The 13,350-nt window shown below is 44.5% G+C and overlaps 1 protein-coding gene across 1 annotated transcript; it reads right to left on the bottom strand.

The window, feature by feature from the left end:
• Positions 1-97: 97 nt before the first annotated feature.
• LOC106562134 (neuronal acetylcholine receptor subunit beta-4) lies at positions 98-13,102 on the bottom strand. Its single transcript, XM_014126765.2, has 6 exons — positions 12,754-13,102; positions 4,186-4,331; positions 3,304-3,348; positions 2,752-2,861; positions 1,529-2,591; positions 98-930 (listed from the first exon to the last, which is right to left on the bottom strand). The coding sequence occupies exons 1-6, from the start codon at positions 12,800-12,802 to the stop codon at positions 766-768; spliced, it is 1,578 nt and encodes a 525-aa protein (XP_013982240.1). The 5' UTR covers positions 12,803-13,102; the 3' UTR covers positions 98-765.
• Between the last annotated feature and the right edge of the window lie 248 nt (positions 13,103-13,350).

Raw genomic sequence — 13,350 nt, 5'->3', positions numbered from 1 at the left:
GCTGTTTCACTATTAGGATCACTGCCTTTATGTTTCTGTTCATGGATAAATCAGGAAACTTAGACATAACAAAATAAACAGTACAAATATATTTTTTAAACTGGAACTGTTTATTGCATTAAAATAATACATCTGTGGGGAATATCCCCAGTAATTCACAGGTGATAGACTTGTAACTCATACACCAACTCATTTTATATATGGGGTGTATCAGTTAGGAGGCCTCTTTATAACACCCTAGCTTGAGTCATAATGTTCTGAGCTACATGATTTTGCCCAATATCCATCTTATCAATGTGACCTAATATAACTGAGTCAAGCTATTTTATTTTATCACACTGGACATCATTTCATTTAGTACCCCATCACTTTAGACTTTATTGGAAATTTAATCAAACTCACTGACCTTTTTATACATTTATAGATTTTTTTTCATGACACATTACATTTCAACAACAGGGTGATATAACATGGAGAGAAATCGGGAGTCAAATGATATCTGACATATCTCTGTATTATGTGGGTTATTACTCCACCCGGGTAATGTTTGTACTTTCAGTCTGGTTTTAGAGGGACATCTTTGTATCTCTGCTTCAACTACATGAAAAAAGTAAACTCTTCCTTGTACCAAATTGCCATGTTAGGACCAGGTAAGAGAAACAGAAAGAGATACAGAGACGTGTATTGCTGTAGGCCACATGGCGTTGGTTGATGTTCTATGACCCTTATTTCTATGTATGACCCCCATACTTCTTGGGGATGGGTTCAGGTACGGGGTGTGTCTGAGCTGGGCTGCTGGATGGGGACTATTGAATGCTGAAATAGAGGCTGGAGGAAGAGACCCAGGGTTCCAGTCACACACACTATTATAAAGATCCACAGGAACATACGGTCCACCACCATTGCCACATACTTCCAGTCCTCAATCACCTGGGAACACACAGAGAACACAGTATGGTCACATTACTGTCATGTTCATACAGTAACACCTGCGGCATGCAGAAATTGGGTATGGAGTACAATATGTGATTGATGAGTTTAAAAGTGATGCAAATGTAATATAAGATGAAGAAACAAAGAGAAAGCACCAGTGTAAATATTACTGAGCCAGACCTTGTAGCAGCTACTGACCCTTTCACCCCTCTCCTCTGCTGTCCTCGGCAGTTTTTGAAGGCCGACATTTTTCAAGCCTGGTTATTTCACTTTTACATTGATTTATTTATGAAAACAATCTATTACAACAGTCTGGGTTATTTTACTGGATTGTATTCTCAACTACCTCACATCCCAGTATTCTTCATTCCTGGCCTTTGAGGATCACAGCGTGTGCAGGCTTTTGTCCTAGCCCAGCACTTACAAAACTGGTCCAGCTGATCAAGGCCATGATCATTAGTGGAGCCAGGTGCTAAAGTACTAAGCTGTACACACTACGTCTCTGCAGGACCAAGGATAAAAAACACTGCTTTGAGTCCTAACTCCAGCTCATTTCACAACACTAACCCCATTGACATGGTCATGGTTCACTTACATTCTGGTTATCATCGTCCCCCATCATGTGATCAGCCACGAAGCGGACCCCGTCCACTGCCTCCTGGACATCTCCCCCCCAGTCTGGGCTGCCTCTCTGGCGGAGGTCCTGGGAGGAGGGGAAGCTGTTGGGCAGGAACTCAGTGGAGCAGGCCTCCCCCTTCCTGAAGGTGTGGGTGTACCCCAGCGGAGCTGTGACTTTGTTGTAAAAGTGTCCCGGGGAGGAGAAGGCTGAGGCAGAGGAGGAAGACATGGCAGCAGTGGTGGCTGTTTTGGACATGGCGGTGGCAGGGTAGCCCAGGTCCGCCAGGATGGACCTGCGAGCTCGGAGTTGTCTCTGTTGGCGCAGCCGCTGGCGGGCAGAGTTATTCTGCGGGCGTCTCATGAAGAGCAGATGGGGCAGCTTGTTGAGGAACACTACCTTGACCCAGGAGGGCATGGTGTGTGTGCTGGGGGAGCGGTGGTGCACGTTGAGCACACACACACTGGTGATGATGGAGAAGGTCACCAGCACCATGGTGAACATTAGGTACTTCCCGATCAGAGGCACGTCCAGCGAGGTGGGAGGGACGATCTTGGAGATCAGGAGGAGGAACACAGTGAGGGCCAGGAGGACTGAGATACACAGAGTCATCTTCTCCCCACAGTCAGACGGCAGGTAGAAGACCAGAATGGCCAGAGAGGTGATCAGGACACAGGGGATGATTAGGTTGATGGTGTAGAACAGCGGCTTCCTCTTGATGATGAAGTCATAGGTGAGGTCCACGTAGGTAGGATCCAGAGGGTTAACCGTCCGCCTGCCCGGCAGGGCCAAGATGTCCCATTCCCCACTGGGAGTGAAGTCGTCCATGCTGGCCACCCCTGACTTCAGGACCAAATCGAGCTCGGTGTGGTCATAGGTCCACGACCGGAACTTGAGCGTGCAGTTCTGCTGGTCAAAGGGGAAGTGCTTGACCTCGATCTTGCAGGCACTCTTATAAATGGCCGGAGGGAGCCAGAAGATGCTGCCATTGAACTGGACAATGGCATTGGTGAAGACTGTTACCTCATAGGTTCCATCCGCACTATGGAGAGAGTGATGAGGGAGGTAGGGGGAGAGGACTCCATTACAGAAACGTATTATGTCTTTATGAGAAAATTTGATTTTCATGATCTGTAAATTACATGAGAAAATGTGTTCATCATTTGGAAAATGTATCGGGACAATGAATAATGCTTACTTACTTGTTATAGAGCACAATATCAGGTAGCCAGATGTGTCTGGAAGGAATACGTAGCTTGTCAATGCCATCATATTGAGAAGGGTCCCATGATAGCCTATAGTCATCCCAGTGCTGGAGAGACAGGGGGTTACATATTTAACATTTTAGTCATTTAGCAGACTTAGATGAGCAATTAGGGTTAAGTGCCTTGTTCAAGGGCACATAGAGAGATGTTTCACCTAGTCAGCTCGGGGATTCCAACCAGCGACCTTTCGGTTACTGGCCCAACGCTCTTAACTGATAGGCTACCCTCACTGTTCTGACTGTTGCACTCAGTCACATAAGGACTCTCTCCCAACACCAGATGCAATTACACACTTAATTATCATTGAAATGAAAAGTGGTGAATGGTGTGGGCACAATTATCAGTCTGTTCTGTTCCGGATTGTCTGAGTCAGAGGCATGGTTCTGCTTTAATTCAGGTTCAGCGACAAGGACACGAGCTGGAGACGGACGAGGGGACAGACTGAGTAATGAATGTTTAATAGGATAGGACCATAATCTTCACGCTTACCTGTGTGAGCCAAACATTGGTGGTCATAATCTGCTCTCTCTCATTCTGGAAAGGAAAAAGACAGTGTTAGCTTCATTTAGAAACAGACTATTTACTATACGATACACAAAGCATGTTTAATGACAAAACTCAGACTCCAGCACACATTCCTCTAGTGCACATGCTTGATTTAGAAGAGAGTAAAAGTGAGAGATGGGTTTCCACGCTGAATAAATTCCCTACACATGGGGTCAATTGTTAAGATAAATGATACCCTCGCCTGGAACACATCTGCCATCTGAGCGCCGTTGGACCTGTTGATAAATCCACAGAGCGCTTGCATCAACTCTGAACAGCAAGTAAAACGAACACCCCTAAAAAGGAGTGGGCAGCAGAGTGGGCAAACCTCCAATGTACGCAGCAGCACAATGCTTTAAAACAAATATATCACACTTCTCATACCATTACACTTTACAGGACATTCAAAATTCAATTACCAAAGAAGAGGAGGACAATAAGAGGCCATAAACAGAGGATGCATGTGTCCTGCTGTTATTCTCTGGGCCATGCCAGGGCAGAAAGGAAGGGAGGGAGGGACCCTGTAAATCAGTGTGAGACTCCAACGTCCTCTCCTGCGGCAGCTTTACAGCTCCTTCTAACGCAATGTGCTGAAGTTTCAATCTGGACATGACAGAGATGGAGAGCATAGCACTGCCAGATCCATACTATACCCATGCTGTCATTAGGGCCAGGGCCTTTCAGTAGAATTTGTGTAAGTAATTAACATGGTTGCCACTGGCTCCTCTGAGCTCTGCTCTCCTTTTCTGTTTTCTCATCTTTGCTCTCTCCTCTCCGTCTCAGGGCCTCTAACTGGCTCTATGGAATGGTTATCATGAGACTCACCACACTGATGAGTTGGGCCAGGGACACCTGTAGTTTGACAGTGACCCGCTCTGTCCTGTTCACAGCTGGGCGGATCAGCTTGTTGTAGCGATCCTTTCCCAGCAGACAGTTCATCAGACGTTCCTCTGAGTCCGCACAACTGCCACCTATGGATAGAGTCAACAGTGATTTGGAGATAGTTTCGGCAAATAGTCACAGTTGTTACCTTTATTGCAATTGTGTTATAACAATGACAAAACTAGATTACTGTGCGATAAAAAAATACCCACTGGCTGTATCTGTTGTGTTTAGTCACTGGTTTTATAGCTGGACTGTCACGCCTGTGTTTTTATGTTGTTTCATGGAGCATGTTTTATAGCCCAGCGTGGACTGGATGAAAACTGTGTTGCTGACTCTGCAGTGTTTCATTCTTTCAGCTCCCCAACCCAGGACAAAGAGGAGCAGAACAAAACACCTACTGTGACACTTCCTGGTTTTTATACCCTTGTACCTGGAGGTGTTTAATAGCGTTCCAAAAAAACCCAGCATACTAAAGTGGAGAATGCATGTCTGATAGGGCTTGGACTTTGTTAAATATACTGCTCAAAAAAATAAAGGGAACACTTAAACAACACATCCTAGATCTGAATGAAAGAAATAATCTTATTAAATACTTTTTTCTTTACATAGTTGAATGTGCTGACAACAAAATCACACAAAAATAATCAATAGAAATCCAATTTATCAACCCATGGAGGTCTGGATTTGGAGTCACACTCAAAATTAAAGTGGAAAACCACACTACAGGCTGATCCAACTTTGATGTAATGTCCTTAAAACAAGTCAAAAATGAGGCTCAGTAGTGTGTGTGGCCTCCACGTGCCTGTATGACCTCCCTACAACGCCTGGGCATGCTCCTGATGAGGTGGCGGATGGTCTCCTGAGGGATCTCCTTCCAGACCTGGACTAAAGCATCCGCCAACTCCTGGACAGTCTGTGGTGCAACGTGGCGTTGGTGGATGGAGCGAGACATGATGTCCCAGATGTGCTCAATTGGATTCAGGTCTGGGGAACGGGCGGGCCAGTCCATAGCATCAATGCCTTCCTCTTGCAGGAACTGCTGACACACTCCAGCCACATGAGGTCTAGCATTGTCTTGCATTAGGAGGAACCCAGGGCCAACCGCACCAGCATATGGTCTCACAAGGGGTCTGAGGATCTCATCTCGGTACCTAATGGCAGTCAGGCTACCTCTGGCGAGCACATGGAGGGCAGTGCGGCCCCCCAAAGAAATGCCACCCCACACCATGACTGACCCACCGCCAAACCGGTCATGCTGGAGGATGTTGCAGGCAGCAGAACGTTCTCCACGGCGTCTCCAGACTCTGTCACGTCTGTCACGTGCTCAGTGTGAACCTGCTTTCATCTGTGAAGAGCATAGGGCGCCAGTGGCGAATTTGCCAATCTTGGTGTTCTCTGGCAAATGCCAAACGTCCTGCACGGTGTTGGGCTGTAAGCACAACCCCCACCTGTGGACGTCGGGCCCTCATACCACCCTCATGGAGTCTGTTTCTGACCGTTTGAGCAGACACAGGCACATTTGTGGCCTGCTGGAGGTCATTTTGCAGGGCTCTGGCAGTGCTTCTCCTGCTCCTCCTTGCACAAAGGCGGAGGTAGCGGTCCTGCTGCTGGGTTGTTGCCCTCCTACGGCCTCCTCCACGTCTCCTGATGTACTGGCCTGTCTCCTGGTAGCGCCTCCATGCTCTGGACACTACGCTGATAGACACAGCAAACCTTCTTGCCACAGCTCGCATTGATGTGCCATCCTGGATGAGCTGCACTACCTGAGCCACTTGTGTGGGTTGTAGACTCCGTCTCATTCTACCACTAGAGTGAAAGCACCGCCAGCATTCAAAAGTGACCAAAACATCAGCCAGGAAGCATAGGAACTGAGAAGTGGTCTGTGGTCCCCACCTGTAGAACCACTCCTTTATTGGGGGTGTCTTGCTAATTGCCTATAATTTCCATCTGTTGTCTATTCCATTTGCACAACAGCATGTGAAATTTATTGTCAATCAGTGTTGCTTCCTAAGTGGACAGTTTGATTTCACAGAAGTGTGATTGACTTGGAGTTACATTGTGTTGTTTAAGTGTTCCCTTTATTTTTTTGAGCAGTGTATATAGTAAAAAAATATATGAGGGCCTTGGAGCTATCTGCGGAATAATTAACATCCGGGAAATGGGAGGGGAGATGTCTCTGCAGAGTGTTAATGATTCTGCATGTGGCAGAGCCAGAGCCTAAAGCCACATGATCAGCCTTTTGTCTTATGTGAGCTCCAGCCATGAATACCATCAAATGAACCAAACCAACACACCCTCTGCTCCTTGATAAACAATGCGCAAGTCAGTTTACACCCCCCCCCCTCCCCGAGGGAGGAAGGACAGGGAGGCGTAGATGATAAAACGCTCTCTCTTCCACCAACAACCCTCTCTTCCCCCACCAGCCCTGCTCTATAGTGAGTAATGCTCTGTCATACAGTAGCAGAGAGTAGCTGAGTAGCCCAGTCAGGAGAAATTGTTTTGGAGAAAAATGCTTAGTCAAATGCCCTGGAGTAATCTTTACAATAGCTTCTAAGACTGTTGCAATGAAAAATATTACTTTGAAGATTCATGATTTGGTATTTGGTATTTTATTAGGATCCCCATTAGCTGTTGCGATAGCAGCAGCTACTCTTCCTGGGGTCCACACAAAACATGAAACATGAAATAATACTGAACATTAATAGACAAGAACAGCTCAAGGACAGAACTACATACATTTAAAATGTTACATTGTCTACATATCATTACATACAAACAATATCTAGCTCAAATAGGGGAGAGGCGTTGTTTTTTTTAAACCAAATTTGCTGTTTACTTGAGCAATCTTTGATGGAAGGGAGTTCCATGCAATAATGGCTCTATATAATACTGTACATTTTCTTCAATTTGTTCTGGATTTGGGGACCGTGAAAAGACCCCTGGTGGCATGTCTGGTAGGGTAAGTATGTGTGTCAGTGCTGTGTGTAAATTGACTATGCAAACAATTTGGAATTTTCTAAATTGTTTCTTATAAAAACAAGAAGTGATGCAGTCGGACTCTCCTCTACTTTTAGCCAAGGGAGACTGGCATGCATAGTATTGATTCACATTTATGGACGATGGTAGCTAAAAATAAGATACATGTTTTGACTAAAGATCCCTTCCCGATAGTGTATTATCAGACAGGCCCATGTGCCAGTTTGTGCCAGGCAATTACCACAAATCCTAATTATCGAGGTATAGCTTCATGTAGAGAGAGTTGAGAGTGTCCAACAGGACTCCCTCATAGACTGGTGAATGTTTCCATGGCTACCCTATCATCAGTCACTTGGCTGGACTCCCATCAAACACAATGGGTCCTCTACAAGACAGATGGCATGTTGTCAAAGCCCTGGGAGGCTGCTGTCAAACATCCACACTCCTTACCCAGAGGTGAAGGACACTGGCCAGTGGGAGAGCAGGCAATTCAAACTAGTAATCACTACCTGTTGAGAAGGGCTATTACACTGTGTGTGTGTGTGTGTGTGTGTGTGTGTGTGTGTGTGTGTGTGTGTGTGTGGTGTGTGTGTGTGTGTGGTGTGGTGTGTGTGGGCACGTGTGTGTATGTATCAACTGGGTTTTGAAAGGGGAGACAGGCTATAGGGAGGTCAGAGACCTGGCGGTGTGGTGCCAGGACAACAACCTCTCCCTCAATGTGAGCAAGACAAAGGAGCTGATCGTGGACTACAGGAAAAGGAGGGCTGAACAGGCCCCCATTAACATCGACAGGGCTGTAGTGGAGCGGGTCGAGAGTTTCAAGTTCCTTAGTGTCCACATCACCAACGAACTATCATGCTTCAAACACACCAAGACAGTCATGAAGAGGGCACAACACCACCTTTTCCCCCTCAGGAGACTGAAAAGATTTGGCATGGGTTCCCAGATCCTCAAAAAGTTCTACAACTGCAGAATCGAGAGCATCCTGACCGGTTGCATCACCGCCTGGTATGGTAACTGCTCAGCATCTGACCGTAAGGCGCTACAGAGGGTAGTGCATATGGCCCAGTACATCACTGGGGCCAAGCTTCCTGCCATCCAAGACCTATACACTAAGGGGTGTCAGAGGAAGGTCCAAAAAATTATCAAAGATTCCAGTCACCCTAGTCATAGACTGTTCTCTCTGCTAACGCACGGCAAGTGGTACCGGAGCGCCAAGTCTAGGACCAAAAGGCTCCTGAACAGCTTCTACACCCAAGCCATAAGACTGCTGAACAATTAATCAAATGGCTATTTACATTGACACTGTTTATTATCTATGCACAGTCCCTTTATCCCTACCTACATGTACAAATTACCTTGACTAACCAGTACCCCCGCACATTGACTCAGTACCGGTATCCCCTGTATATAGCCTCGTTATTGTTATTCTTATTGTGTTACTTTTTTTCTTTTTCTTAACTCCATTTCTTGAACTGCTTTTTGTTGGTAAAGGGCTTGTAAGTAAGCATTTCACGGTAAGGTGTTGTACACCTGTTGTATTCGGCGCATGTGACAAATAACATTTGATTTGATTTGAATGTACATGCCTTTTAATGGCAACACTTTAAAAGTGTGGCATTGACATTATCTTGATTGGCAGCAGAGGGCAGCGGTGTTAATACAGTGACTGAATCAGCAATGGTTGACTTTTAAAAAGGTCACTCTGCTCTATGCTCCAAAATACTTCATTCTCAAAAATTGCATCTATGACGAGATTGGGAAGTGCATAATAACCCTGTCTTTTGACCCAATAGAAACAGCAGGCAAAAAACATCCTGTCATCTGGATTTCAGTAAAGGCCCTCAGGACATGCCAGAGGTCCTACTGATTACAGAACACTGTGCAATTTATCTGTATGGTTAGAATATTACTGCCAGGTTCTCCATGCTGAGCACAGACAGACTATGTAGCCTGGTCACCAGCCAGATCTGTGTGCTTTAGCCAGTTCCCCTGGCTTTATTTTCAGGCCATACATGTTATAACAACGTACCAACAAGACAGAGTGGACAAATAAAAAGTGTCAAATTCGCTTGCAAGAAGGTGCTATAAATGGCCAGTGTACTGTATAGGCAAAATGTGATATATGATCCTTTACTCTCCCAGTGACTTCCCTCTCTTCCTGAGAAGGGCCAGTCTGAGCTCCTTCATCAGAGTTATTGTGGTAGTCATGCCCATTTGATGCCCATTTGTTGGAAACCTTTTAACCAAACTCCTCCTCCAACCACAGCACAGTGAATACACACAACATGTTTTCTATGATAATACCCAGAATGCCCTTATGACTGATTGTAAAGGCTACTCAGTCATAATAGGTTTGACATTTCCCTTATGACTGATTGTAAAGGCTACTGAAACATAATAGGTTTGACATTTCCCACATTTTGTTATGTTACAGCCTTATTCTTTCTTTCCTCATAAATCTACAAAAAAAAAATCTGTACTTTGTTGAAGAACCTTTGGCAGAGATTACAGCATCGAGTCTTGGGCATGACGCTACAAGCTTGGCACACCAGTATTTGGGGAGTTTCTCCCATTCTTCTCTGCAAATCTAGTCAAGCTTTGTCAGGTTGGATGGGGAGTGTTGCTGCACAGCTATTTTCAGGTCTTTCCAGAGATGTTCGATCGTTGTCTTGGCTGTGTGCTTAGGGTCATTGTATTGTTGGAAGGTGAACCTTCGCTCCAGTCTGAGGTCCTGAGCGACCTGGAACAGGTTTTCATCAAGGATCTCTCTGTACCTTGCTCCGTTCATCTTTGCCTCGATCCTGACTAGTCTCCCAGTCCCTGCCATTGAAAAACATTCCCACAGCATGATGCTGCCACCACCATGCTTCAACGTAGGGATGGTGCCAGGTTTACTCCAGACGTGACGCTTGGCATTCAGGACAAAGAGTTCAATCTTGGTGGTTCCAAACTTCTTCCATTTAAAAATGATGGAGGCCACTGTGTTCTTGAGGACCTTCAATGCTGCAGAAATGTTTTGGTACCATTCCCCAGATCTGTACCTCAACACAGTCCTGTCTCGGAGCTCTACGGACAATTCCTTTGACCTCATGGCTTGATTTTTGCTCTGACATGGACTTTCAATTGTGGGATCTTATATAGACAGGTGTGTGCCTTTCCAAATCATGTACAATCAATTGAATTTACCACAGGTGGACTCCAAATCAATCAAACATCTCAAGGATGATCAATGGAAACAGGATGCACCTGAGGTCAATATCTGGTGTCATAGCAAAGGGTCTGAATACTTATGTAAATTAGTTATTTATCAGTTTAACAGATTTGCAAAAATGACTAAAAACCTGTTTTCACTTTGTCATTATGGAGTATTGTGTGTAGATTGCTGAGAATTGTATTTATTTTATCAAGGCTGTAACGTAATAAGGCTGTAATGTAACAAAATGTGGGAAAAGTCAAGGGGTCTGAATGCTTTCCGAAGGCACTGTATATACAAAAGTATGTGGACACCCCTTCAAATGAGTGGATTTGGCTATTTCAGCCACACCCATTGCTGACAGGTGTATAAAATCAAGCACACCGCCATGCAATCTCCATGACAAACATTGGCAGTAGAATGGCCTTACTGAAGAGCTCAGTGACTTTCAACGTGGCACCGTCATAGGATGCCACCTTTCCAACAAGTCAGTTTGTCAAATTTCTGCCCTGCTAGAGCTGCACCGGTCAACTGTAACTGTGGTTATTGTGAAGTGGAAACGTCTAAGAGCAACAACGGATCAGCCAAGAAGTAGTAGGCCACACAAGCTCACAGAACGGGACCGCCAAGTGCTGAAGCACATAGCGCGTAAAATCGTCTTTCCTCGGTTGCAACACTCACTACCAAGTTCCAAACTTCCTCTGGAAGCAACATCAGCACAATAACTGTTCACTGGGAACTTCATAAAATTGGTTTCCATGGCTGAGCAGCCACACACAAGCCTAGGATCACCATGCGCAATGCCAAGCATCGGCTGGAGTGGTGTAAAGCTTGCCACCAGTGGAAACGCGTTCTCTGGAGTGATGAATCACACTTCACCATCTGGTAGTCCAATAAACAAATCTGGGTTGGCGGATGCAAAGAGAAAACTACCTGCTTGAATGCATAGTGCCAACTGTAAAGTTTGGTGGAGGAGGAATAATCATTTCTGGGGCTGTTTTTCATGGTTCGGGCTAGGCCCCTTAGTTCCAGTGAAGGGAAATCTTAATACTACAGCATACAATGACATGCTAGACAATTCTGTGGTTCCAACTTTGTGGAAACAGTTTGGGGAAGATCCTTTCCTGTTTCAGCATGACAATGCCCCTGTGCGCTAACTAACAATTTAGCATTTTAGTTAATTAGCAAGTTTTCAACTACTTTTAGCTACTTATCATATTTGCTAACCCTTCCCCTAACCCGTAACATTAACCCAGCTAATATTAGCATTAGCCACAACAAATTAGAATTCTTAACATATCATATGTTTTGAAGACTCGTAAAATTTTGTACATTTGCAAATTCATAACATATCATACAAACTGTAATTAATAACATATTTATTTAACCAAGTAAGTTGACTGAGAACACATTCTCATTTACAGCAATGACCTGGGGAATAGTTTCAGGAGAGAGATGAATGAGCCAATTGTAAGCTGGGGATGATTAGGCAGCCATGATGGTATGAGGGCCAGATTGGGAATTTAGCCAGGACACCGGGGTTAACACCCCTACAATAAGTGCAATGGGATCTTTAATGACCTCAGAGAGTCAGGACACCCGTTTAACATCCCATCCAAAAGCCAGCACCCTACACAGGGCAGTGTCACTGCCCTGGGGCATTGGGATATTTTTTTAGACCAGAGGAAAGAGTGCCTCCTACTGGCCCTCCAACACCACTTCGAGCAGCATCTGGTCTCCCATCCAGGGACTGACCAGGACTAAACCTGCTTAGCTTCAGAAACAAGCCAGCAGTGTGATGCAGGGTGCTATGCTGCTGGCATAATATCATGTGAAAAGGTTGATGGATATCCACAAAATAATACATGCCATACCAAACATAACATATCATACTAAATGGAGTGTGTCGGATTTAAGTAAATAATATGAAATGCTTTTAGGCCAGGTTGGCTGACTAGCCTGTGAATGTGCTTCACTGCTTGTCCTCCTATGTGCGACCTAATAAAGAGTAACACAAATATGGTGTTATTCTCTTGACCATATTGTATCTAATTGATTTAAGACATATGATTGTTGAAATGAAGGCATCAATACATGTTGAACTATGTTCCTCTCTGATAATAAAAAAATAATAATTATGCACTCATGGAAACTTGGCTAACATGAAATTAAATAATGTATTACATGCACTGTAGGTGAATTACAAAAGTGAATTTCCTTTCTGAAGATGTACAATTATAACAACAACATCAGCAAGAACAACAACCCATTGCAAAGAGAATATTTTTCAACTGAACTGACAATGCAATCGAAATTCACATACATTAAATACTTACATTTTATAAAAGTGGAAAGGAAAGTGAGGAGAGTGAGAGTCCGAGTCATTTTGACAGTGCCACGATATCCATCCGTGTCCTCATTCAGGAAGCCTAATAAGAATAGGATCTAACGTGCTTACCGAGCATTCCCAACTCCTAAAAAGCTCCATACATGCGCGCCTGTCCGGCTCTACAAATAACGACACCCGCATTAGTTAGAACAAATATGTACTGAAAACTGTGTGTCTGTATCAGATCGAGATTTGCAGGTGAATTGGGATAGAAACGAGACCCTTTCCACAACCTACACCGTTCCACCTTCCTCACTCGTTGCGCATCGCTCTCACACACAAAATGATCTCCTGAGCGCAAATCTTGCATAGACTAATTGGTATTTCCATCCTTCCATCATTGTTGATATTTAGTCATATGAGCTGTTATAGGTTGTAAGCAGGTTTCTGTGGTACTACTTAGGCTATAAACAATAACATTTATGACAATAAAAAGGATTTGTTTTCTTGATTTATTAACCAACAACAAAATCTATCAAATCTATATTAATTTGACCATATGTTACCATAGTGACGGTTGAATCTAGGCCACTATATGCATGCT

This window comes from Salmo salar, chromosome 11 (genome assembly GCF_965601325.2).
Source record: "Salmo salar chromosome 11, fSalSal1, whole genome shotgun sequence".
NCBI lineage: Eukaryota > Metazoa > Chordata > Actinopteri > Salmoniformes > Salmonidae > Salmo > Salmo salar.
The sequence above is the reverse complement of the archived record's forward strand: the minus strand, read 5'-3'. Positions and strand labels throughout refer to the sequence as shown.

Coding starts and splice junctions, on each gene's coding strand:
- LOC106562134 (XM_014126765.2), bottom strand. CDS start 12,802: ATGACTCGGACTCTCACTCTCCTCACTTTCCTTTCCACTTTTATAAAA. Junction 4,332..12,753: donor CCTTTCCACTTTTATAAAAT/GTAAGTATTTAA, acceptor CTCTATCCATAG/GTGGCAGTTGTGCGGACTCA. Junction 3,349..4,185: donor TGGCCCAACTCATCAGTGTG/GTGAGTCTCATG, acceptor TTTCCTTTCCAG/AATGAGAGAGAGCAGATTAT.